This window comes from Ictalurus punctatus, chromosome 27 (assembly GCF_001660625.3).
Source record: "Ictalurus punctatus breed USDA103 chromosome 27, Coco_2.0, whole genome shotgun sequence".
Lineage (NCBI taxonomy): Eukaryota > Metazoa > Chordata > Actinopteri > Siluriformes > Ictaluridae > Ictalurus > Ictalurus punctatus.
The window spans coordinates 12,973,941-12,998,349 of NC_030442.2; the positions used below are offsets into that span (position 1 = coordinate 12,973,941).

The following is a 24,409-nucleotide window of genomic DNA, read 5'->3' on the forward strand; positions in this document are numbered from 1 at the left end:
AGTGAAAGTGCATGGGAATTTTTTTTTGTGTCGTTTGCTGTCTCCCACCTCTTTCAATCCAGTTGGCCTATTACCGATATCAGTGTCCGTGAAGTCATCCTTAAAAAAATTGGCCTGTATCTTTTGGTGTCCTGCACAGTCTCGCAATCGGCTTGAGTCATTTCTATGCGTAATTTTGTGTGTAGCGCAAATTGTGTAACCATTTGCATCGCACGTCATCAAATCTTTGTAAAATGGAGAGAGTATTGAGAAAAATAAGTGAAACTGGCCAGCTTGCTCTCATTTTAATTTCACAAATAATTGCAATTGAATGAAATATGAGAAGATGATATCAGAATGGACCAGTTGCTTGTCTGATAGTAGTTGCCCTTATATGATGAAGTGCATGGGTCTGGGAGTAGCGAATCTCTTCGAATGTAGCAAGGCAAAAGAAATTACATACTGTAATTCTGGATGGCACGTACATCCCAGTTCTTCCCCTGACGGATGGACAAATTCTGTCATGTGGCACTTTTTTTGGCGTGAACGCCATTTTTCTTCACAAACTGTTTCCAAGTAATCCTTTCACAACATTTGACGTATCGACATAGGATTTATGTGCTAATGTTAAACGAAAAAAGATTATGTCGACACTTGGGAAATTCTATCAATAATTAATTTGTGTTTCCATTAGCTATATCTGTAAACATTTCAATGTACGGAACCTTTTTACAACAAAAAAAATTCAATAAAATCTTTGGATGGAAATGTAGCCATTGTTTGTTTGATACAACAGATGTCCTTTTATCTGTCTTTTATTTATGATTATTATTTGACTTTGCCTACAGAAATCCCCAAGACACATTTGGAATATGAGAACAAGCTGACCATGAAAATGTTCATGTTCCAATTTGTCAATTACTACTCCTCCTGCTTCTATGTTGCCTTCTTTAAAGGCAAGTTTGTGGGTTACCCAGGCAACTACAGCTACATGTTTGGGAAGTGGAGTAAACTGAGAAATGAGGAGGTGAGATGCTTTGTCTTCTGTCTGTTGTCACATTATCTTTTTAAACATGAAAAATGAGTTCTATTGTATTGTTGTATTCCTGTCTATGTATAACTAAAACAATAATTTATAAAGTATCAAACAACAGTGAATATATAAATTTTGAATCTGTCCACCAAATATAAAGTTATAACCTTTGTAATACACTGTATATTTTATTTTTAACATCTGATATTTTGTATGAATTTTCCCCCTGAATGTATGATTTTCTGAAATCATATACCATGTGCTGTATGTTTCACATTCCCTTCATTTGTCTAATGAAATCTAATTCCATATGCACTGCCTCAGACTACACACAGCTGTAATTTGTGGATGTGATCTTTTGCAGTGTGCTCCAGAGGGCTGTCTGATAGAGCTCACCACTCAGCTGGTGATCGTCATGACCGGGAAACAGCTGGTTGGAAATATCCAGGAGGCCTTGTTACCGTGAGTCCAGTTTATTATTCACTTTAAAGCATGTTATTTATTAATTAACATAAATGGCCAAAATTCATCTTTCTGTTCACTATATATGCTGACCATATTTTCAAACCAATGTAGGGTGCTATATGTTCAAATGGGCACCATTAGAGGTTCAGCAAGAACTTCTAGAAAGTGCGACTCTAATAGGTGTCTTACAAATTAACTGTTTGAATGTAAAATTAGGAAGTGAAGGAAAAAAAATCAGGTTCCTGCACTATATGGCCAAAATGTGTGTGCTGAACATCTCTTTCCAAAACCATGGGCATTAATATGGAGCTGGTCCCTTTTGCTGCTATACAGTATGGGTATTTGCCCATTCAGCAACAAGAGCATTAGTGAGGTTGGGAACTGATGTTGGGTAAGGAGGCCTGGCATGCACTCGACGTCCAAGTTCATCCCAAATGTGTTCAGTGGGCTTGAGGTCAGGGCTCTGTGCAGGCCATTCAATTTCTTCCACACCAACCTTGGTAAACCATGTCTTCATAGACCTCGTTTTGTGCACAGGTGCATTGTCTTGCTGGAACAGGCTTCTTGGGCTAGGCCCGTTAGTTACAGTGAAGGGAAATCATAATGTGACAGCATACAGAGGCATTCTAGATAATTGTGTGCTTCCAACTTTTTGGCAACAGGTTGGGGGACGCCGAGAAACAGTATACACTACCGGTCAAACATTTGGAGACACTCGACTGAAATGTTTCGCGTGATCTTAAAAACCTTTTGATCTGAAAGTGTATGATTAAATGTTTGAAATCGGTGTTGTAGACAAAAAATATAATTGTGCCAACATATTAATTTCTTTCATTAGAAAACTAACTTTTTATTTACAAAACATATTCTGAAAAGCAGCCAGTAAGTGTCCTGTGTAGGTTTACTTTAACTCCTTTAATACTGTTTAAAAAAACATCTCAGGGAGATTCCTCAAGAAATCGGTTGAGAAAATGCCAAGAATACATTTCTGGAAATTCTAGGCAAAAAGGGTGTCTACTTTTGAAGATGCTAAAATATTAAATTATTTTTGATTTATTTGCGATTTTTTTTTAATCATAGCATAATTCACATTGGTGTTATTCCAGAGTTTTGATGACTTTATTATTATTCTAAAATGTGGAAAAATAAAAACAAAGTATGAGTGTATCTAATCTTTTGACAGGTAGTGCAGGTGTGAGAGTCATGTGTCCACAAACTTTTGGCCATGTAGTATGCCAAAATGACACGAGGGTCATTTAGACAAAAGCTTAGGAAATGTGTGTTTCAATACACTTTGTTAGATAAAAGTACATTCTTGAATATTTTAAATATGTATTTGAATATTTCAAATCATATTTAAATCAGATTTAATCATATTTATTTAATTTAAAGCAGAGGATTCATAGCTGTAAAAAGACAACAACCCTGAGCTGCCAGTTTATTACGTGCCTTGTACCTATTCATAGGGGGATAAAAATCTTACCATTGGTACTGTACATGGTACACTTGTACCAGGGTCACACTACAAGGAAATTCACAATGCTGCAGTGAGAAAAATCCACCACACAAATATTATCTGATCATGTTCCCTTACTAATGATTGCAGGGAAGGTGGACACATTATGCATCGAAACAACTGTGCTGCAGTCATTGTAGCACACTTAAGTGCAGCCAATTGGAAAAAAAAACAAAACAAAACATTTAGGTACTGATACCTAATAAACTTGTATCTGTGAATTCAGGTTACTGAAGAACTGGTGGATCAGCAGGAAAGGTCGAAACCATTCAGAGAGCCAGTACAGCCGATGGGAGCAGGACCATGACTTACAAAGCTTTGGCCAGTTTGGTCTCTTCTACGAGTACCTAGAGATGGGTACGGTTTCACTTATTTAAATTTCCTCTGGCTATAAACCACCCTTATATTAGTGATTCATAAATCTAAAACTAGACTGGCTTATCACTTCTAATTCACTCCCACACAGCCTATGATTGCTGTGTGAGCATGTTTTGATGTGTATAAACTGATGCTACTTTTTTATTTCTTTCTTTTTTTTAAAAAACAGTGATCCAGTTTGGTTTCATCACATTATTTGTGGCTTCATTTCCACTTGCTCCGCTTCTCGCTCTCTTTAACAATATCCTGGAGGTGCGGGTAGATGCATGGAAGTTCACAACACAGTTCCGTAGGCCAGTGGCTGCCAAAGCACGTAACATTGGAGCCTGGCAGGAGATCCTAAATGTGGTGGCTATTTTATCTGTCGTCACAAATGTGAGTAGCAAAGGCCAAGGGTCGCTCTCTCTCTTACTCTCACTTCCTAAACTTGATGATACTGTATTACAATTTTACAAGTTTTTCTTTTGCCTTGCATTGGTTTACTCCGGTTGCTAGTGGGTCTTATAACTTTAGTTTATTACCGCTTGCACAATATCCACATGAACGATAAAAGAATGATATAAGAAAAAAGTCTGAAGTGAAATTCTTGTGTATGAAATGCATGACTGTCTACTAGTGTCAGAATAATCCTAAAACATTGTCTTGCAGTAATAAAGTTTTTACGGGGCTTAAAGGCATGCTGTAGTTCACCCAAAAACAAAATTTCTGTCAATTCCTCACCCTCATGTTGTTCCAAACCCATAAGACTTTCATTCCAGAACCAGCCACAGTTCTTCTGGAGACTTTGACTGTTGCACTTGCTTCTTATTTTTGCAGCGAAACCCATCAGCCTTCATTGTGTTTTTGTCTGAAAAGTAGTCTCTTACGTAATACGCTGCTTTCTTTACTGACATACAAACATTTTTCTGTCACATTTCATTTAGTGCTGGAAAAGGAATGCTTGGAAATCTAAAGTGTTTTTGTACTGACTCGATAACGTAGAAATCATCAAATAAAAATCTATAACAAAGGTTCTACTAAAAGAAATCGAGTGCCAAAGACTTTTGCACACTGTATATTAGTATTCCAATAGAACACACTATAAAATAATTTACATTAAACTGTTTATTTATATAATCTAGTGAAATAGAAATATAATGTATGCTTAAAAAATGCATACACTCACCAGCCACTTGAATAGGACCACTTGTACACCTGCACATTAATCCAATTATTCAATCAGCCAGTGATGACTAGTCAATATTTTTCCAATCTTCAACTATCCAGTTGTGATTCTCAGCACAATATATCCTCAGGGCATTTTCAGACCTATGATCTGTGCTTTGGTCCGAAACGGAGTCTTAAATTGATACGATGTTGCTTTTTCTTCTTGGCTCGATTTGCTTTCATAAGGCAACATTTCAAAGCGCACCAAAAAGTGTTACAAGTCACATGTGGGTACACTGTCTGCCTGTTGACTGTATGTTCCAGAGTTCCGCTTATAGCGGTCGTCCAACCAGATGGGATAGGCAGCAGCTCAGTGAGCTTGTTATGGTTTTCTTTTTAGCTGTAGTTATTATAATTTATCTAATTTTTATATGTTCCACTAAACACTTTGTAAACCTCCTGTGTTTTTGAAAGTTGTTCTGAAATGTTTTTCAGACCAAATCCAATGAGGCATTTTACCTTGTCTTTGGTCCAAGTTAAACCGTGGTTCACTTTGCGAGCCATTACCGAAACAAACACGTTTTTAACATAAAGCCGTTTCCATTATGTGTAGTGTCCGTAGGGTCAGGTTGCTTTATAGTTTAAACTAACTATCCAAATGAGCCAGGTATGAAAACACCCTCAAATTCCTGTTCTTGGTCGAGAGCAGTTATAACCTGTAGCATTCTGCTGTTGTAGCCCATCTACTTCAAGCTTTCACATTCTGAGATGCTTTTCTGCTCACCACATTTGTAAAGAGTTATTATATAGTTACCATAGCCTTCCTGTCAGCTCAAACCACTCTGGCTAGTTTCCTCTGACAAGGCATTTCTGCCCTCAGAACAACTGCCCACTGGATGTTTTTTGTTTTTTGTTTTGTTTTTTGTTCAATTCTGCATGAACTCCAGAGACTGTTTGCATGAAAAATCTACAGAGATCAGCAGTTTTTGAAATACTTATACCAGCCTGTCTGCTACCACCAAACATGCCACGATCAGAGTCACTGAGATCAAATTTTCTCCCCATTCTGATGTTTGGTGTGCACATTAACTGACACTCTTGATTTGTATCTGCATGATTTTATACATTGCTCTGATGCCTCTTTTGGCTGACTGGGATAGTTGCGTAAATGACTGAGGTTACAGGTGTTACTATTAATGTGGCTGTGAGTGTATGTCTTAATATACTTACAGACAGAAATATGGGTAGACAGGTAAGGATCAAAAATTCTGTTTTCTTTTCTTTAATTTCACTTTCTGCGCACTATTTTTGTCATCCCAGGCCTTCATCGTGGCGTTCACCTCTGATATGATCCCTCGTCTTGTCTACCTGTACGCAGACCACCCTGGTAATGAGACCACTATGAGAGGCTACATTAACAACAGCCTTTCAGTGTATGAAATCTCCAAGCTCCATCCAGACAACAAACCAGATAATGAGGAGAACCCCCCCTGGTTCAATGAGTCCATCATCACAACATGCAGGTATGTGGCTGGGTGTGTGTTTATGTATAAGGGCTGTGACACACCAGGGACCAGCTTCTGTGAAAGGTTCCACTCAAACAAAATACAACTGCAGCTGATTGCCAGCATGCGTGATCTGTGCCTGCAGGAACGGAAATAAATCTCCATATCTGGAGCTGGCAGTAGTCTGTATATAATTTTTTTTTATTATTATTATTTTTAAAATATCTAATAATAGTTTTTGGTTTGGGACTATTTCATGCCACTGGAATCTGTATGCTCTTCTTGGAATTGAAACACTTTGTTTGGCCATTCCTTTGTGAAAGTATAGCTGGCTAAAACAGATGAGCAGAAGTTGTGGGAAACAATGAGCCGAAACATTTGATACTTTTTATGCATGTGGTCTGCCGCCATTGGCTCAGGATCTCAGAGCCCTGAGATTGACCATGAAATCTTATTAACATCTTCAAATTTCCATTGTAACTAAATTGTTCTAGATATCGAGACTTCCGCTATCCACCAGGCCACCAGAGAGAATACATGAAAACCATGCAGTTTTGGCATATTCTTGCAGCCAAGATGGCATTTATTATCATCATGGAGGTGAGGACAGTGCGATGTTATGTGACTTCATTATTAGTATTATTTTTTAAAATCATGATTTACATAGTGGAGGTTTGTATCTGAGACAATTTTTGTGCCTCCGCCCAGCATGTGGTGTTCATGGTGAAGTTCTTCGTGGCGTGGCTGATCCCTGATGTCCCGTCTGAAGTTAAGGACCGCATAAAGCACGAGCGCTACATGGTGCAGGAGTACCTGCACGACTACGACGTGAAGAAGATCACACTGCAGCTCAGCCAGAGTCAGACCACAGACCTGTGTCACTCAACAGAGAGCAGCTCACTGCTCCCTACAGACAAGATTGAAGTTCTGTCTGAATGTATCTAAGGAGCCCTGAGCCTACAGGAGCCTGAAAGGGTGCCAACCAGTTATGAGTATCTGGAGTATGATCAACACCAGACCATGCTGTGCTGCATGTATAATCAAAGAACTAGCCTGCCTATAGCCTTATCTCTCTTGGAACCCTGAAAAAAACCTCACTTTCCATTATAAAGAGGAAGATGAGACCAAGCTGGGATCTTGTGGCTCTTCTGCTGTCTGTATTTTACTCTTATTTGCAGTACACTCTGACTCTTACCTCTCTAGCATGCAGTGCTCTGTCAGTATTTGTAACTGCTGTGATGGGCATGATGTTCGTGATTTGGACAGATCTCTGAACTGACGGTCATTTTGCCTTGTAAACCAATGGCATGTAAAGGGAAAATGTGAACATTCAAAAATTATTATATGATTTTTGAAGAATTCCTTACACAAACAAGCTTTTATTTGTTTTGTTTTTTTGTTTTGTTTTTTTGGTTGTTTTTTTTTTTCCTTCCCCAGAAGAAGCTGCCCGGATGTGTTGCAATGGTTTTACTGTTTTGTGTTATTTAATTATTCTTGTCCCTCTATTCAGATGCAGATTTCTGCTGGCTTATTTTAAAACTACACTGCAATTCTTTAAGACCTCAATTTCAAAGTACTCCAGAGTAAACCCTGTTTGAGTATGATGTCCATCCAAGCACTCATACCGTAATGGTCACAAATGAAGTCTGTCATGTTGTTCTCTGGACAACATTTATGCTCTCATATGCAAAGCTAATCGTCTTCCTTTTTTTTCTTCTTCTTTTTTTTTTTTTTTTAAATACACATAATGATGGGACCTACAGTATGTGTACTGGGTTAAAGTTGTGGATGAAATGGTACAATATGTATAACATTTACATTAAACAGTTCATTTAACTGTTAAACCTGTTAACACTGAGAAACGTTACAGGATTACACTAAATATTTGATGAACACATTAACAGTTTTCTGACAGGAGCCTGACATATTTACTAAAAAGCTGTTTAGAAAACTGGAATAAATGTATTGCACTACGATGTTTTTGAGTGAGATTGATATAGATACTAAGAGAGTGAGAGATCTACCCTAAAAGAAAAATGTTACATTCTTTACTTTTTTTTTTACTTCTCCAGAATTCAAGAATATACAAGCTTCATTCTTAATTTCCACACACTCTATTACAAGTATTTCAACTAAAAACAACAACAACAAAAAAAATACATTAGAGTAATAGCTAAGTGCTGTTAAATTCCAGACAAAGATTAAACAAAACCCTGAGAGAAATATTGTCTCGAGAGTACGTTCCTACAAGTCTAGTATGAACAGAAGCAATGAAGAACCACATCTAGAGGTGTTTTGAACATTAAAGGCATTTCCATTTCCTGTCTCTTTGCACGTCTAATCATGTGTACATTTTGTTTACGTATTTCATTTGTGTTCTTAGCAGTTCAAGTGTCGGATAATACTGTGTGTGTAAATCTGAGAGAAGACCTGTATAACACTTAAGATATCTACAGGAAGGAATGAGGTTTTAGCAAGTTCTTTCATATTCACTGAGCGATATACTCTTTAATTTTAATTATTTTGTTATCGCAATGCTATACACAATTGTTGATCACTTCCGCTAGTTATTTATTCACTTCATCATTTTGTGAAAAGTATGTGTAAGATGTCAAACTGCATTTGCTTCTAACCTACAGTTGTGTATGTTAGTATCATATCTTTTCTGGTGTACTTTTAAATAATGTTTAACTCATTCTTCCTTTTAATCCTTTTGTTTTGTCTGATGGGAAACTCTTATGACTCAAAATTTCTTTGAAAGAAATACATTGTTCCATACTAAATGTCTATGTAGGGAAATATAAAGCTTTCAATAGACAGCTTAAGTGTATATCTCAGGGAAGTTAACTTCCGATGATCAGAAACGGCTGTTGTATCTCTATCCGTTGCTTAATTGATTTATTTTTGGAATAATGGTGCTATTAGCCATTAAATAGATTGTATATGATCTTATGCCATATGTTCCTACTATTGAGTTGCATGACTCTTAAAATAAACCCATACAATTTTTTATATAATGAGGCTCAATTTGCGTTTAATCTGAAATGTGCTTAAATATGAACATTTCCATGTAAACTTTGTGTGTTTAATCAGGCAGTAGGTGGGTTAGAGAAGTGCGCATGCGCTTAGAATGTCCGCCAGATGGCGCCACACGCTCACTTACATCTGGTCCAGCAACCTGTTTGCTGTTAATGTGACTTTCCTTGTTATAACTACATGCATTTTCATGTTTCTGTGGTTTTAGCCTTTGATTTAGCGCTATGCCGTAAACTTTAAGTCAAAGAGACATATATTGCATAAGGTTTATTTTGAAGGTTAGTCTTTCCCCCTCCCTCTTGCTGCTTGGGAGATATGAACGTTTCTAAAGATACAGTATATTGCTTCATTAGTATGTTTGACCTCTTGCATTGCAGATGCATATTCACACGCGCACACATCTACTGCAGACAAGTAGACGCTTTGCTGAGCTGTGCTTGAATTATTAATACATTTTTTGCGAGATCTCGGAGGGGGAAACACTCCTCATTCGGTTTCCATAGCACCGCCCCCAGGAGGCTCGCCTGGCCTTTCATATAATAAACAACCAGTGAGATTGAAAGCACAAATTTATACCCCATGCTTTAAAATTTTTTTTTTTTTGTCGCAGTAATGCAGTTCCACCTCCCCCCCAAAAAAGAAAAACAGCCGGGAATGTTTGAAAACGTACGGATTGCGAATGTTTCCCGTGATGTCTAACCCCTCCCAGTTAAAGTGGGCAGATTGGCGTGTATGGAGAAGGGTGGGTGGTGGGAGGGGGTGCTGTCTAGAGTGTAGCGCGCGCTCCGGTGCATAAGCGACGGGCAGCACGCGCCGTATCGCTGACCTTGGTGCTGAAATTGGTTTCCGTGCACCAGATAATACAAACCGGAAACTGTCTTTCCAGTCCTTTATTTGATCGCTCATTGTATTTGTTATCTGTGTAGATTTCCGTTGATTAGATTTTTTTTTCTTTTTCCACTAAACTTTTTTCCAACCCCAATCTTCTAAAAAGCAGTCGGGTTTGACGTGAACATCAAATGTATTGCCTCGCGCCGAGATGGCAGTGAAAACGCTCACGATGCGTAAGAAGAACGAGTTTCTCATTCCGAACAGAGAGAGCCACTCCACTTCTGATTTCTCCTGTCATATATAGCTAGGTGTTTTTCTTTTCTTTTTTTGCTTTCTTCACTTTTCGTGTCTGAGGATCAGACGTCGTGCTTCTGTAGCTATCTGTGCGCCTTAATCACAGATCTGCTGGGTGTCTGTCCGGTATGTCCGACCAGCTCGTCCGTGACATGATACTTTAACACTAACGAAAAGAAAACGAGGGATTATCATATTTGGACATGGATACTCCGAAGGAGCCCGGTTCTGTGCCCAGGAAAGAGGCTTTCAAGCAACTAGCAGGGAAGACGCTGGGTCATTTGTACAAGTAAGCTGAAATATGTCCATGTTGTAAACTGTAATCATGTTCTTTTGATGTTCATTTTTGATGAAATTATTTTGCACTGCATATTCGTGAGCGGTATCCCCAAATATATGGTGAACAGTTCTATAGGCATAGGAAATGACGGAGGATATTGTCACGACATTTTAGAAAACACATTTGTAACACAGTCACGCGGTTGTTTAAAGGTGTGTGTGTGTGCGTGTGTGTGTTTGTGTGTGTGTGTGTGTGTGTGTGTGTGTGTGTGTGTGTGTGTGTGTGCGTGCGTGCAATATGTAATACAGAGTGAAATGTTAAGCATGTGGAAGAGATTCACAGGTAAATTGTGTGAAAGAATAGCTGATTGAATTGTAATCGTTGACCAGAGAATTCCCCTGGGTGTCACCTTTTCAGAGACCATTCAGAGGTCTTTAAATAATTCACACAAACGAAGAGAATCTGCTTTATTGTATGTACGTGTTCAAAATGGGGAAAACATTCGTGCATTTGTATTTACGCATACATTCGTTTAGATATATTTATAGCTATTGTTAAACTGTAATCGTTTTTTCTAATAGTAATTTTCTGATATAATTTTTGCCCGATTGTATAATGAAAAGTGCGTCGTTTTGCTTTTAATTTTTTTTTTATTACTGTTGTTTATTTATTTTTGTCCATATTACACAAGGATCGAATTCTATTATTTAATACTTCACATTATACTAGGACCTTGAACTAAACGTCGAACATACTCAGAGAACATATGACATTCCTGCAGGTCATTGATTTACTCTAAATAATGTATTAAATGTAGAGGGAAATGCAAAACAAATGAAAATAGCTTGAGTTTTTCAGAGCATTAACGAAATTGGTTTGCAAAAATATTTTCTTTATTTGAGTGACTAATCTGCATGCATGGCATCATTACCTATCCGCCTGCAACTGTTCTATATAATAATAAAAAAAAAATAGTGTACTGCAATACATTTGTTAACAATTATAGACATATTAAATACGGAAATATTTCTCTCTTTTTTTTGTTAATGTTGTTGATGAAACTTGTAAACGTGAAGCTTGTATGAATGCAAATAAGGCCGAAGGTGAGCGAAATGCTGCAATGCGGTATACAGGAGAGACAGATGAGGCCTTTGGCGCTCTGGCTGAACCCTCTGCGTTTCCTGACTTTGATTTTAGCCTTAATATGAATTATTTATACACTGTGTTTATTGTTAAAGAATATTTTAACACTCATAATCAAGCAGGCCTATAAATGTCATGGGGTGTTAAAACGGTGATTCTTGTAGCCTGTTTAAAATGCGAATAAAAATTCGATTAGAATAACTGATGTGTTGATAAGAGTTTAATTATAATTATACGTCGTCTGTATTAGACTAAACTAGCCCATGCACTGGTTAATTAAAACTAAACTAACCCATGCACTGGTTGCTTAAAATTGAGCTTTTACCCTCTCTGCATGTGACATTAAGTCTATCTGGTTTTGTTGTTGTGTTTTTTTTTTTGTTTTTTTTTTTACCAAGTTCATTCGTTAATTGCCCTTTTTGCCGGTGTAGAGTGTTGGAGAAGAGACAGAAAACTGGGGAAAATATTGAATTAACGGCAGATGGCCGACCGGCGCGGAGCAGTGAGAGGAAGGCGCCCTTATGTGACTGCACGTGCTTCGGACTCCCGCGCCGCTACATCATCGCTATCATGAGCGGCCTGGGCTTTTGCATCTCTTTCGGGATTCGGTGCAATTTGGGCGTGGCCATTGTGAGCATGGTGAACAACAGCACCATTCACCAGAACGGCAAAATCATCATCAAAGAGGTGCGTGCGCGTGCGTGGAATTTCTTCATAGGTGTTACGTCTACGTCATGTACGTGGTTCCCTCCTTCTTCCACACACACAAGCACACACGAACGCACGCACACTCTCTCTCATGCACACTCTCACTCACACACTCACACGTACATTTGTCGTACTATCTTTTGTAAGGAACTTCCGGCCTTCCACTGACTTAATTATTAACCCAAAAATTTGTGTTTAGATGAGTTATTTTATTTTATTTTATTTATTTTATTCCCATTCCTATACTTGTCGGGACGTTTGCTAGTATTCTAATATTCTAATATTAGTCTTATATTCTTATAGTCTAAATGTCTCATTTATTTATTTATTTATTTATTTATTTATTTATTTATTTATTTATTTATTGAACTGTCTAATTTGATAAGCTTGGCATCCCATCAATTCATCAGTGTAATTTATGGCGTAAGATGTGAATATGCAAACATTGTGAATTCAAATGATTTTTTGAAAGAATAAGCTATTAAATTATTATTACATTTTAAATCATAGCCTACGTACATGAACGGGAAAAAAAATTAAATACCTGGAAATTCTTAAACATAAGCCGGCACATTATTACATAATAGATATTTATTTTATTTTATTTTATTATCCAGTTTCAGATATAGCTCAGTGTTTTGTTTTTGTGAACACTGTTCCATTTCCTCTCTTTCTCAGAAAGCCAAGTTTAACTGGGACCCTGAGATAGTGGGAATGATCCACGGCTCATTTTTCTGGGGTTATATAGTGACCCAAATCCCAGGAGGGTACATATCATCGCGATTAGCAGCGAACAGGTAAATCTAGTTATCTAAACTATACTTCTTTATGCTATCGGTCCTCCGTTATTTGGCTATATTTAGTCATTTTCAAGCTGTCTTGTATTTTTTTATACTAAAAAAAACGTTTTATACTAAATTATTATAATGATTTAAATGGTACTGCAAGTGTAATATAACTGGGTTTATCAGCATCAAGTATTTTGATTTCTATTAAATCTGAGTATTTAATGCATTTTTTAAAGTAAAATACTGAGAAAACAATCACTAATTCTTCTTTGCTAATTTATTGAGAAAAAGGAAAAAAATAATATGAATAATAACGAAAAATATCACGAGCATATCTCACAGTATTTTTTTAATCAGGCCGTTAATTGTAGCGGGGACATTGCCCTTGGCTTGGTGACAGAACACCCAAGGGGAAGTGGGCTTTGGCTTTCTCCACCTGTTAATGAGATCCCGGGGGACACCGTGTCTAATCCGTTCAGTGAGGCGGGGGGTGCATGGAGACGCTGCCACAGGGCTTACCCATGCCCCTTCATATTACATATGCAATACTAGGAGGGAGATTACTTTATAGTCCTTTCTCTCTGAGTGTGTGACATTAACACTGAGCAGTAACAAAGCTGGGACGTTTAGGCGTTTGGGCTTGCTGAGGGAAAAAATATGGCACAGATGAACTTATTGAACCTTGTGTTTATATCCATTTCTATCTATAGGTTAATAAACGTTTTCGGCGCATTTCTAAAGGTTTTGCAACTCAGTTTAATTGGATTTAGGATTTTGTCCTGAAGGGTCAGTCTAGCAAGAAGTAAATCTTTGCAGTCGGTTCTGTTTTTCTATTTTTCTAAAAGAGACATACTGATTTTCATGGAATTAAATAAAAATATACTATATACAATATACTAAAAATACAGCAATAATAAAATAATATAGGCCTGCTCCTTTTGACAACGTTCCTTTTGACGTGTGCATATAAAATTAGGAATATGCAAAAAAAAAAAAAAAGGTTCGATCAGATGCCAACCTTTAGACTGTGAAGAGACGTGCTATTTCATAATATAAATATAAATATAAATTTGAATATAGGTTGCATGTATTATTCGTTGTGTTTTATTATAGGGACATAATAAATAGTATTTTAAATCCTACTCTGTTTTTGTTGTCTTTTTGCAAATGTTTTCCTGCAATTTTGTAACCAGTAGTGTAAAGGTGATGGTGTGTTTCTGTTTGCCAGAGTGTTCGGGGCGGCCATCGTTCTCACCTCCACCCTCAACATGTTCATACCGTCAGCTGCGCGCGTGCACTACGGCTGCGTAATATTCGTCAGGATATTACAGGGGCTCGTGGAGGTGAGCAGGTCACGTGTGCTACTGAATTGACTTCTGGACTACTGGAGGAAATTAACGAAAAATAAAAAGAGATTTTAAAAAATCCCGGCGTCAGGAAGCAAAATGTTTTTTGAAAAAAAAAAAAGTTATAAATAAATCACTGGGCTGAGTGACATTAACTGCTTTTAGTCCCTAGAAACTCTGACAATTTACTGTTTCCCTGACAGTGCACACATGGAAAATGCCTTTGTCATCCATTACCATTGGGAACGCCAAAGAGCTTTCAATGTAAAAATATCCAGTGATTGACCTGGACTACTTGGATAATGATATAAAATACATATGCCACAAAAAACCACAATTAAAACCACAATAAAAACAATAATAATACCTTTGTAAAAAATCTGGAATACTTGAAAATTTGCCAGGAATTGGATGCAGTGTAAACCCTTTTTGATTGGTCATGCCTCCATTCACTGAAGATATAAAATTACAGCACCGTCTTCTTTTACTGATGTTCATTTCTGTAGTGACAAACCACTCCAAGAGTATAATTCTTCAGGGATAAAGAAAAAAATCTTCCAGGCTACAGCCCCAAAGGCCTAGGCCAGGTTACACCCCTGTGCATGAACATACCACAGACTGAGGAAAATGCTGAGAGAGTAAGGAAATCACCAAAGATCACAGTTTCAGAATGCATCACCTTTATTCATACAATGTTTGGGATTCAACAGTGGATGCCCTCTCTGAGAGTAGCCTGCAACCTTCACCAATTTCCACTAATACTACAATTAAATTGCGTGTTGTGGACAAATGAGACCAAAATCAAATTTTTAGCCTTTTCACATCATTGGCTATTGTGCCTACTGTAAAAGTGGTGGGTGTTGTTGGTGTTTTTCTGCTGGTGCTTCAGGGGCTCTTGATGATAGATGGCGTGAATTATGATTTATGAATTATGAAAAGTACCAGGATATTTCAGCCCAAATCCTAGGTGCCTCTGCCAGGCCTTAGATGAAACAACTCCAAACATACATCCAAACCCACCCCAACATGTTTGCTGTAAAATCAAAATCAAAGTTAGCAGCATATTGCTGTCTGGATCAGGACCTTACTAAAATGTGAACCATACCGAAAAGTCTGGGGTCCAGATTAAGAACAGATTGAGGACAAATGCAAGCCTAAAATGACCAAAGATTCTGCAGAAGAGTGGTCCAATATCCTACTTTGCTAAAGGTTACAGAACTCAGTGTTTTAATTCTCTCCAGGAAAAGCATCAGGAATATTAATTGTGCCGGTTCTGGTCATTTTGGAACCAATATTTTACAATGAATAATTGTAAAATGAAATGATCAGTCAGGCATGTGTTATTTATTTACATAATCTTTGATAGCTTTCATGAGGGATGCCAATAATTCTGGAGTTGTCTCCTACTGTATATCAGTATATTGCTACTTATAATTATGATACAATGCTTTTGGTAGAACACATTTGTGGGTGATTTTGGGAATTCTCACAGGTGATGAATAAGAAAACATGATAGCAATCAGTCAAAGTCTGAGGAAATCTCTCAGCAACAAGTATTGACCTTAGAGCTTGTCTGGTTGCAGTGTATTCATACCTTGCTTACTTCATTTTATTATATCTGATCTATTGGAGTTGTAAAGCACATTAACATGGTAACACTAGCACTAACATTAGGATTGGAAGGTAATAATAATAAAGAACTGACACAATGATACTGAATTTTTCACTATAGCTGGTTCAAGTGTAAAATGTGATATGGTTTATGTTCTGTTAGTTAAGGACTTCAAATCAGTCTATTTTATTCAATCTCATGGTGTGATGTGAGCTAGATATTGTTTGTAAGATTTCATTTTAACATTAAAGCGATGCATACCTTTAAATCTTTATACGTATGATTAGTATAATATGATTGTGTGACAGGGAGTGACATACCCAGCATGCCATGGGATTTGGAGTAAATGGGCCCCACCTCTGGAGAGGAGTCGCTTGGCTACCACCTCCTTTTGTGGTAAGCACAGACAACTTCATGTGAGCAATTACAAATGTGCTGTTTTTGCTTGTTTTTGATTAATTTGATTAAAATGGTTGGATATTCCAATAGTCAGTGTTCATCATAGTCCACCTTACAGTGGGTTCTTAGAGTCTCTGTTTCTTGTCCGTCATTCACTTAAAAGTGGGAATATTTTTCGTCTTAAGAGAGCTTCCATCTCTTTGCTATCAATTTCTATGATTAATCTCTGCTGACAATTTATAACTTGTGTAGTCTTATGCACTACACTCTTAGCCAAGAATTCCATCTAGCACCCATCTTCAGTTTGTCCCTCTGGGGGAATGTGTTTTTTTTTTTGCAGATGCTTATAATAGAGCTAGAACCTTGAACCAGAATGCAATAGCACTGACATATTTTCATATCAAGTGTTACCATATATTCAGTCATTAATTAGTGGTGCAGTGCATAGCGTTGCTGCCTGACAGTTCCAGGGTCCTTGGTTGGATCCTAAAGTCAGGTTACTGTCTGTGTGTAGTTTTGCATGTTCTCCATGTGTACATGAGTGTTTCCTCTGGGTTCTCTGGTTTCCTCCCACCTCGCATAAACATGCTAATAGGTGGAACTGTTAAGATAAAATTACTCTTAGGTGCGAGTGCATGTTAGTGCATGATGCCTTGCAATAGACCGGCACACAAACTAGGTGTAGTCCCGTCTCGCTACCAGTGTTCCTGGCATACGCTACAAATCCACCGTAAGCCTGACCAGGATACTGAAGATGAATGAATCAGTGAATGAATAAGTCATTTGTTGCCATTTTATTGGATTATTTTGTAAAGTTCACATTCCGTGCAAAACAGTACATGGCTATCATGCAGAATAATGCTTCCTTTGTTCACACTTTGTTCAAGTAGCCACATCCTTAAAACCCCAGCTGAATATATTCATATTCATATTATTATAAAATATTCAGTTATTCATCATCAGGCATATTATTCAGTAACTACTTTGAAACTAATAGGAAAGCCATGTATTTATGAAAGTTAGGAAAGCAAGTCTGTACATGTGGGCCATTTCCTAGCTTCACTTCTGTAACTATTCCATGTGTGAACTGATGCTCCCTTTCTGATCATGTTCCCATGTTCCATCCACAAATGTAATTTCCCTGTGGAGAAGCTGAGTGTGAACTGATACCTTGTCATTGTATATAATTGTCTATTTTAATCCCCTCCATGTTTGAACTTTCTAATGAAAGTTTTCTTTCACACACCCAACCCCCCCCCCCCCCCCCCCTCTTTATGTAGGATCCTACGCTGGTGCAGTCATAGCCATGCCTCTAGCTGGGATCCTGGTGCAGTACACTGGCTGGTCCTCTGTCTTCTATGTCTATGGTAAATTTAGTGATCTCACAAAAGACATATTACATTGTATGTACATATATGTGTGCACTATATATTTATACATACATAGATATGAACTAAATGGACCATTGTGACTGTCTATGAACAGTTAGAGTGTTGCTGAGCTGTAACCATAGTATGGATTATTATTTGACACTGTATTGATTTTTCCTCTGATGTTTCCATGGGTCTGTCCTCATGCTGACACTCCATGTGCCAGTCATAGAGATGCACTCAACCTTTCAGAAAGCATCACAATAATGATTAAAAAAACAAACACTTAAATTGGTTCTCTCTTTTGTTTTCCTCCTGTCTTTTGTCTCAGGGAGTTTTGGCCTTGTGTGGTACATGTTCTGGATCTTGGTTTCCTATGAGAGTCCTGCCGAGCATCCTACAATCACAGATGAGGAGCGCTGTTACATCGAGGAAAGCATTGGAGAAAGTGCCCAGCTGCTGGGCCCTGCTGAGGTGATGGACATTATGATTGATGACGAGTACAGTATGGCACTCTCTTTGAAACGCTAAAAATAATACAACATTGTCAATTTGTTCCTCAAAAGCACAACTGATTTATGAATCCTGTTTAAGAAAACACGTTTTCTACCAGAAAGAAAGCCTGGTGCTTTTTTTACTTTAAAAGGAATTGATACCCTGGCAAAAAGGGTGTGATTGACGTAGAGCCAAAGTGATTTTAGCTTTAAAAAGTTCAGAGCTTTCCTCAAATCATTCTCCTTGAAGAAGAAATCCTTCAGCCATTACTCATTTTGATGTGTGCTCCCCTGCATCTTCTCTGTCTTTTACATCTCTCATGTGCAAGCCTGTTAACTTATTACAGTAATTACAGTAGCTTACAGTAAACCTTAACCTTAATTAAGACTTAGTTGCCACTTGATTTAAAGTTAAAATCATTATTTAATTGATATATAGTTGTAGGTTATGACTTAGACTGGTTTGGTGGTACACAATCATGCAGTATAAACTGAGGACGCAGTCTCTTCTCTTTGCCAAAGTATGTATCTAATGAGCTTTAAAATTTTGTTGATTTTCGAGCAGGAAAGGAAGAGTCAAGCTGTAAATGTTTGTATTGTTGCCATTTACAGCTCGACTCTTCCTTAATGTCACCTTCTCCCACAGAGCAGGAGGTTGAGAGACAAACAAATATTGACTAGACTTTAGCAAAGGTCTCTTATAAACTGTTTTTAGCAGTGAGTGTAGGATGCATGGTTTTAAAAGATTTCTCACACAAATATCAATATTATTTTGAGAGGCAGAAATAGGCCTGTGTTTAATCAATCTTTCATCACTGTATGAAATTTCTACCCTCAGAAATTCAAGACGCCCTGGAGGAAATTCTTCACCTCAATGCCTGTCTATGCAATTATCGTGGCCAACTTCTGCAGAAGCTGGACCTTCTACCTGCTGCTCATCAGCCAGCCAGCATACTTTGAGGAAGTGTTTGGCTTTGAGATCAGTAAGGTAAGAGTACACTCAACTGCTGTAGTTGCTCACATTTTGTGTGTATTTACGATGAAGAACCTCCAACTGCATCCTTTTATGCCTGTGTGTTTGTAGTCAAAATTACTTAACAAAGCTGTGACCTTCAACATTCCGAAAGGTGTTAGCTGGTTTAATGAATTATTCATTAGTGTTTTGTCACCAGAGCCAGCATTTTCATCTCATTTATTTATTTTCTCCTCATCTCCAAAAGACAAAAAACATCTAAAGCGTGAACAGGAATTAATGTCATTACACTGATTTCTTGTTGATATGCTGGTGATGATTGCATTGCAGATTACAACATTGGTTTTGAATTGTGATATTTAATTGGTGTTTTAATTTAATTTGATTGGTTATCCAAAGAAGAACATTTTAAAGAAGGATTTTAAATAGTTTTTCCACGATTAATGTTTGTTATAGACACTTGCGCTGATTGACTCAAACCATATGTTCTGTTCAAGTCAAATGGACAAACCGTTTAACAAAAGGGACCAGCTTGATGACCTTTAGGCTGTCTATAATATATATTTATATATATATATAAACACTTTTAAAATTAGATTTATATTACAGAGAGTATGTACAGATCGTTTGGATCTGAATTAGGTGAAGTAAAAGCGTTAAAAATGCCTAGAATATTGCAAATCTGAGACATGAACAGTGATTTTAGTTACAGTCAATCCCAAGCATGTAAATGTATGTTGGCTGCCTATTTCTAGTAATTTTGCTTATATTGATAAGATGGGATACGAAGATGGGATACATAGGTAAAAATACATTTTATAATTATATTTCAATAATATCTAGATGATCTGGTTCTTCCAATAGGAATGAGACTTCCCTTACTAAGTTTAACAAGACACAACTGTTTTGTTTTTTAGGTTGGCATGCTGTCAGCCCTTCCTCACCTTGTGATGACCATCATCGTGCCCATTGGAGGGCAGATAGCAGATTACCTGCGCAGTAAGAACCTCATGTCTACCACCAATGTCCGAAAGATCATGAATTGTGGAGGTGTGTATTATCACTACACTGTATACTATATTTGTATGGAAATGACTAGGTATGCTATTCAAGCTACCCTTTGTGCTATTATTAAAGCTGATTTTCGGAAGAAATTGTCATCAAATTAATGCAAAAATAGTCCAGTCTTTGGTTCATATGTTCATTATACATTATCCAAAATGTTAAACAAACTATTCTTTTTAATTGATAAAAATAAAAACAAATAGTCTAAAATGGACAAATTAGTCAGTATGCAAAATAACAAAAAACAAATTCAACAATTATGCAGAGAACTTAGGAGGCTGAATCACTTTTTTCTAAATAAAAATAATAAATAATATTTACTTATTGTAAATAAAAACATACCACCATATGTAGATCTTAAAACCATCCACTAATGAAAAAAAAAAAGATTTCCACATTACAATTAATTTTTGCTTGGCACAACCACAGGGGTCTGTACCACAGAATTATTGATATATTATAAATGGTATAATATAATGATATAAATAGTTCATTGTCATGTTTATGCTTAATGGCTAAAAGTGTTGACCAAACTCTTTCTTTTGTTTCTAGGCTTTGGTATGGAGGCTACTCTGTTGCTAATAGTAGGATACTCTAAGAGTAAAGGCATGGCCATCTCATTCCTAGTGCTAGCTGTGGGCTTCAGTGGGTTTGCTATATCAGGTGAGTCAACTTTGTGGTTATTTAGGGCAACATACTAGAATAGAGAACATCCAGTATACAGAAATGTTACTCATAATTCACCAAAATGATTATAAAATATTAAATTACAGTGATTTTGAATAAGACTTTGGTTGACATGAAAAGGAAGCCTGTAGAAAGATGTTAAATTTTAACACAACAGTGCACATCACAGTTTCTGTGTTGTATTCTATAGACAAAATTTACCACATTGTTTGTTTCAGAAACTGTCATTCACTGTATACCAAAACAGCAGGTGTAATTTGTTTACTCAAGATGCTCCTCACAGTAATTTTGGTTTACTGCAAAACAAATAAACAAACAAATAAAAAAGAAAAAAAAGGCAATGTTCACCATAACTAGGGCTTCATTTCAGTGCAGTGTGCTCTCAGTTTTCTTGGTCTGTTTTCTGCAGCTGGAGACGAGAGTGCATTTCTACTGTGCCCGTTAAATAATTCATCCACTCTCTCCCCCGAGAGCTGCCTTACTGCCTGCACAGGCAGACACAACCCACTGAGCGGGAGGTGGGGGAGCTCCGCTGCTCCACAAGATGGCTGCACTATCTATTTTTAGTCCGATTTTCTAACAGAATGTCAGAGATACTGAAAAATCCACACCCTAGAGTGGATGAGAAAAGAAATGCAGTATATTGATGCAGTATGCGGATTCTGTTACTTCTACGTGGTGAATCGAGGATAGAACTTCACTGATTATATAAATGACGTTAATAACTTGGCTTAACCTTTCAGTCCTTCTCCAATTAGTTCATCGTGATGCCTTAAATGAATCATTTGCTGTGGTGGAAAATTAAATGAACGGGGGAGAGTGACCCAGCAATGTCCCTTGATGTATGTCAAAAATCTCCTTTGCAGAGAAAAAACCCGTATAAATCAATTAGTCAGCTTACTAGATGCTGTATTATTGTAATAGTCCCAATAAATCTAATATCTACTTATATTATGAACACAGATGAGCTGCTGTATTAACTATAGACGTCTCTCATTGGTCACAATTTGCTGTCATGCTTGTTTCATACTGATAACATGCTGTTCGCACTGCCATTTCTCGAGGCTGAAACTACAGCACTATGCTGACACTTAACCTGTTACATAACCCCCAATGTACATCCACGGTGTATAATTTACATGAGTGGAATTGAAAAATTTAATGTATGAACAATATTGAATGGAGTTGAAAAAAATCTAATGCTTTTCAAGGACTTTATGTTAACCATTAAAAAAAAAAAAATACAAATTAGTACTTCCCATAAATCAAGTCCTGATCATTCATAATTTCTACTGGTTGTTTTACCATATCTTTAGGCTTCAATGTCAATCACTTAGACATTGCTCCACGTTATGCCAGTATTCTAATGGGCATTTCAAATGGAGTGGGGACCCTGTCAGGCATGGTGTGCCCTCTGATTGTCGGTGCTATGACCAAAAATAAGGTAGGAACTCCCTAAAAGAATATATGATGACAAAATATGTGATATTTGCTCTGTGATCATTATTGCTTCTTTCTTTCTTTCTTTCTTTCTTGTTTGAAAATATTTGATATCATTTATTTGTGACAATGATGGCACGGCTGTGTCTTTGAACAGCGTGCCTTGTGACAATACTGCATGTTATCATAAAAATCTGCTGAATCTAAGATGAAGCTGTAGATTTATAATTCGTTTTACTTTATTGATTAAAGGAAAACTTCACCCTGAAATGTTTTAAATATCTTTATATTGAAATATTTGTGATTATGTTTAGAAATTCTGGTTGTTGGCTGATGCTATGTTTTTGTCATTCTTGTGAGACATTAGCAGTTGTGTGCTCTGCTAATGTGTGTTAGGGGAGGGGGGGTCTGGGCATTGTTATTACTAGTGCAGTTACAATCGTGTTCAATAGGAGAAAAAAATCTAAATTAAACATCTCAAGCTTAAGTGATAACAGTCAGGTTTTCAGCATCTTTCCTCCAGTTACCATTTTAAGCATTGGTCAATGTCATATTAATGAAAGATCCAATATAGAAGTAGTGGAGAAGGCAAATGTTGGAAAGAAACTCAGAATTCAATTCAAGAATTCTGCACTGTAGTTACTGCAGCTACATGCTCAACTATTCTATGAGATGACAAGCACAGTGGTGTTGATGGTGGTATTAAGATAAGATAATACTTTATTAATCCCCAGATGGAGAATTTGGAATGAATGTTAAAGCTTTGGAAGCTGATCTGTTTGAGCAGAGTGTACAGATGAGCAGGTGAAAGAGCTGAACAGACTAAAGGACTAAAGCAAAGTTGCATCCCTCTTTTAAGGTAGAGATAAAGCTCAGTCCCACTGGTGCCACGATCAGCAGATAGTCGAATGGAATTGTGAAAGTTGTGAAGTAGATGAAAATGATGATGAAAAACATTTTTGATAAACATGTCAACTCAGAATTTGATTACAAAATAAATCTTGGACACCATTGAAGATCACATTTTAATTATAAAAATTAACATTCCAAATTGTTTGGCGTTTTTTCCTTAAGACGACAAAAGCTTAAGATGGCAATAAAACATTTCTGTGTATACAAAGACCCAGCAGGGTCTGTCAGATCAGTGATTTGAACTCCTTCCAGTCACTTGTACATAATTCATAACTTCTCTAATATTATTGATTAAAATTGAGACACCCCATTTCAAATAAACAGTAAAATAAGTATCATCTCACCTTTTCAGACCAGAGAAGAGTGGCAGTATGTGTTCCTCATTGCCTCAATGGTACATTACGGTGGTGTGATCTTCTACGGCCTCTTCGCATCGGGTGAGAAACAGCCATGGGCTGATCCAGAGCAGACCAGTGAAGAGAAATGTGGCTTCATCGATGAGGACGAGCTGGCTGAGGAAACTGGAGACATCACACAAAACTACGGAGCTCTTGGTGCCCCTGCCAAGACGTACGGAGCCACCTCACAGATGAACGGAGGATGGCCTGAAGGATGGGAGAAAAGAGAAGAATATGTACAAGAGGGAGCAGAAGAGGGAGGGTACGGCTACAGGCAGGGCAGAGAGTACTCCTAGACAATACACACACAGCCACACAGACAAAGCACATAAATACAATCACATGCACACATCCACATGGTAGACGTATTTTGTAGTGATTGTGAGTTCTAAAAAAAAAAGTGCAAAATTAATTATAAAGATGTAAAATAATACACATTGTTGTATGTTTGCACAAAGGAAAATAATCAAATCTAAAATAATTCAAGTTGTTAAAATAGATAAAAATATATAAATATATATAAATATAAAACACGAAAATTTTAGAAAGATGTACTACATATCAAATTGGCAGGTTTGTAATTGTAAATTGTCTATATAAAAAAGAAAGAA

The 24,409-nt window shown here is 37.1% G+C and overlaps 2 protein-coding genes across 2 annotated transcripts in view; both read left to right on the plus strand.

The window, feature by feature from the left end:
* The window catches only part of ano5b (anoctamin 5b), a 39,125-nt gene extending 30,086 nt beyond the window's left edge, over window positions 1–9,039 (plus strand). Inside the window, exons 14-20 of the mRNA XM_017458629.3 lie at window positions 828–1,006; window positions 1,377–1,474; window positions 3,220–3,350; window positions 3,541–3,746; window positions 5,838–6,040; window positions 6,517–6,622; window positions 6,731–9,039. Of these exons, the coding sequence (XP_017314118.1) occupies window positions 828–1,006; window positions 1,377–1,474; window positions 3,220–3,350; window positions 3,541–3,746; window positions 5,838–6,040; window positions 6,517–6,622; window positions 6,731–6,967 (1,160 nt within the window). The 3' untranslated portion in view covers window positions 6,968–9,039. The remainder of the gene's footprint in view (window positions 1–827; window positions 1,007–1,376; window positions 1,475–3,219; window positions 3,351–3,540; window positions 3,747–5,837; window positions 6,041–6,516; window positions 6,623–6,730) is intronic.
* Window positions 9,040–9,829: 790 nt separating this feature from the next.
* On the plus strand, window positions 9,830–24,122 carry slc17a6b (solute carrier family 17 member 6b). The gene is made up of 12 exons (XM_053676745.1): window positions 9,830–10,472; window positions 12,038–12,293; window positions 12,993–13,111; window positions 14,331–14,445; window positions 16,369–16,456; window positions 17,740–17,826; window positions 18,161–18,303; window positions 19,162–19,311; window positions 20,214–20,346; window positions 20,914–21,024; window positions 22,365–22,492; window positions 23,753–24,122. Exons 1-12 carry the CDS (start codon window positions 10,387–10,389, stop codon window positions 24,092–24,094), a joined length of 1,758 nt encoding a protein of 585 aa, XP_053532720.1. The 5' UTR covers window positions 9,830–10,386; the 3' UTR covers window positions 24,095–24,122.
* The last annotated feature ends 287 nt before the right edge of the window (window positions 24,123–24,409 follow it).

Coding starts and splice junctions, on each gene's coding strand:
- slc17a6b (XM_053676745.1), top strand. CDS start 10,387: ATGGATACTCCGAAGGAGCCCGGTTCTGTGCCCAGGAAAGAGGCTTTC. Junction 20,347..20,913: donor AAAGATCATGAATTGTGGAG/GTGTGTATTATC, acceptor TTTTGTTTCTAG/GCTTTGGTATGGAGGCTACT. Junction 22,493..23,752: donor GTGCTATGACCAAAAATAAG/GTAGGAACTCCC, acceptor TCACCTTTTCAG/ACCAGAGAAGAGTGGCAGTA.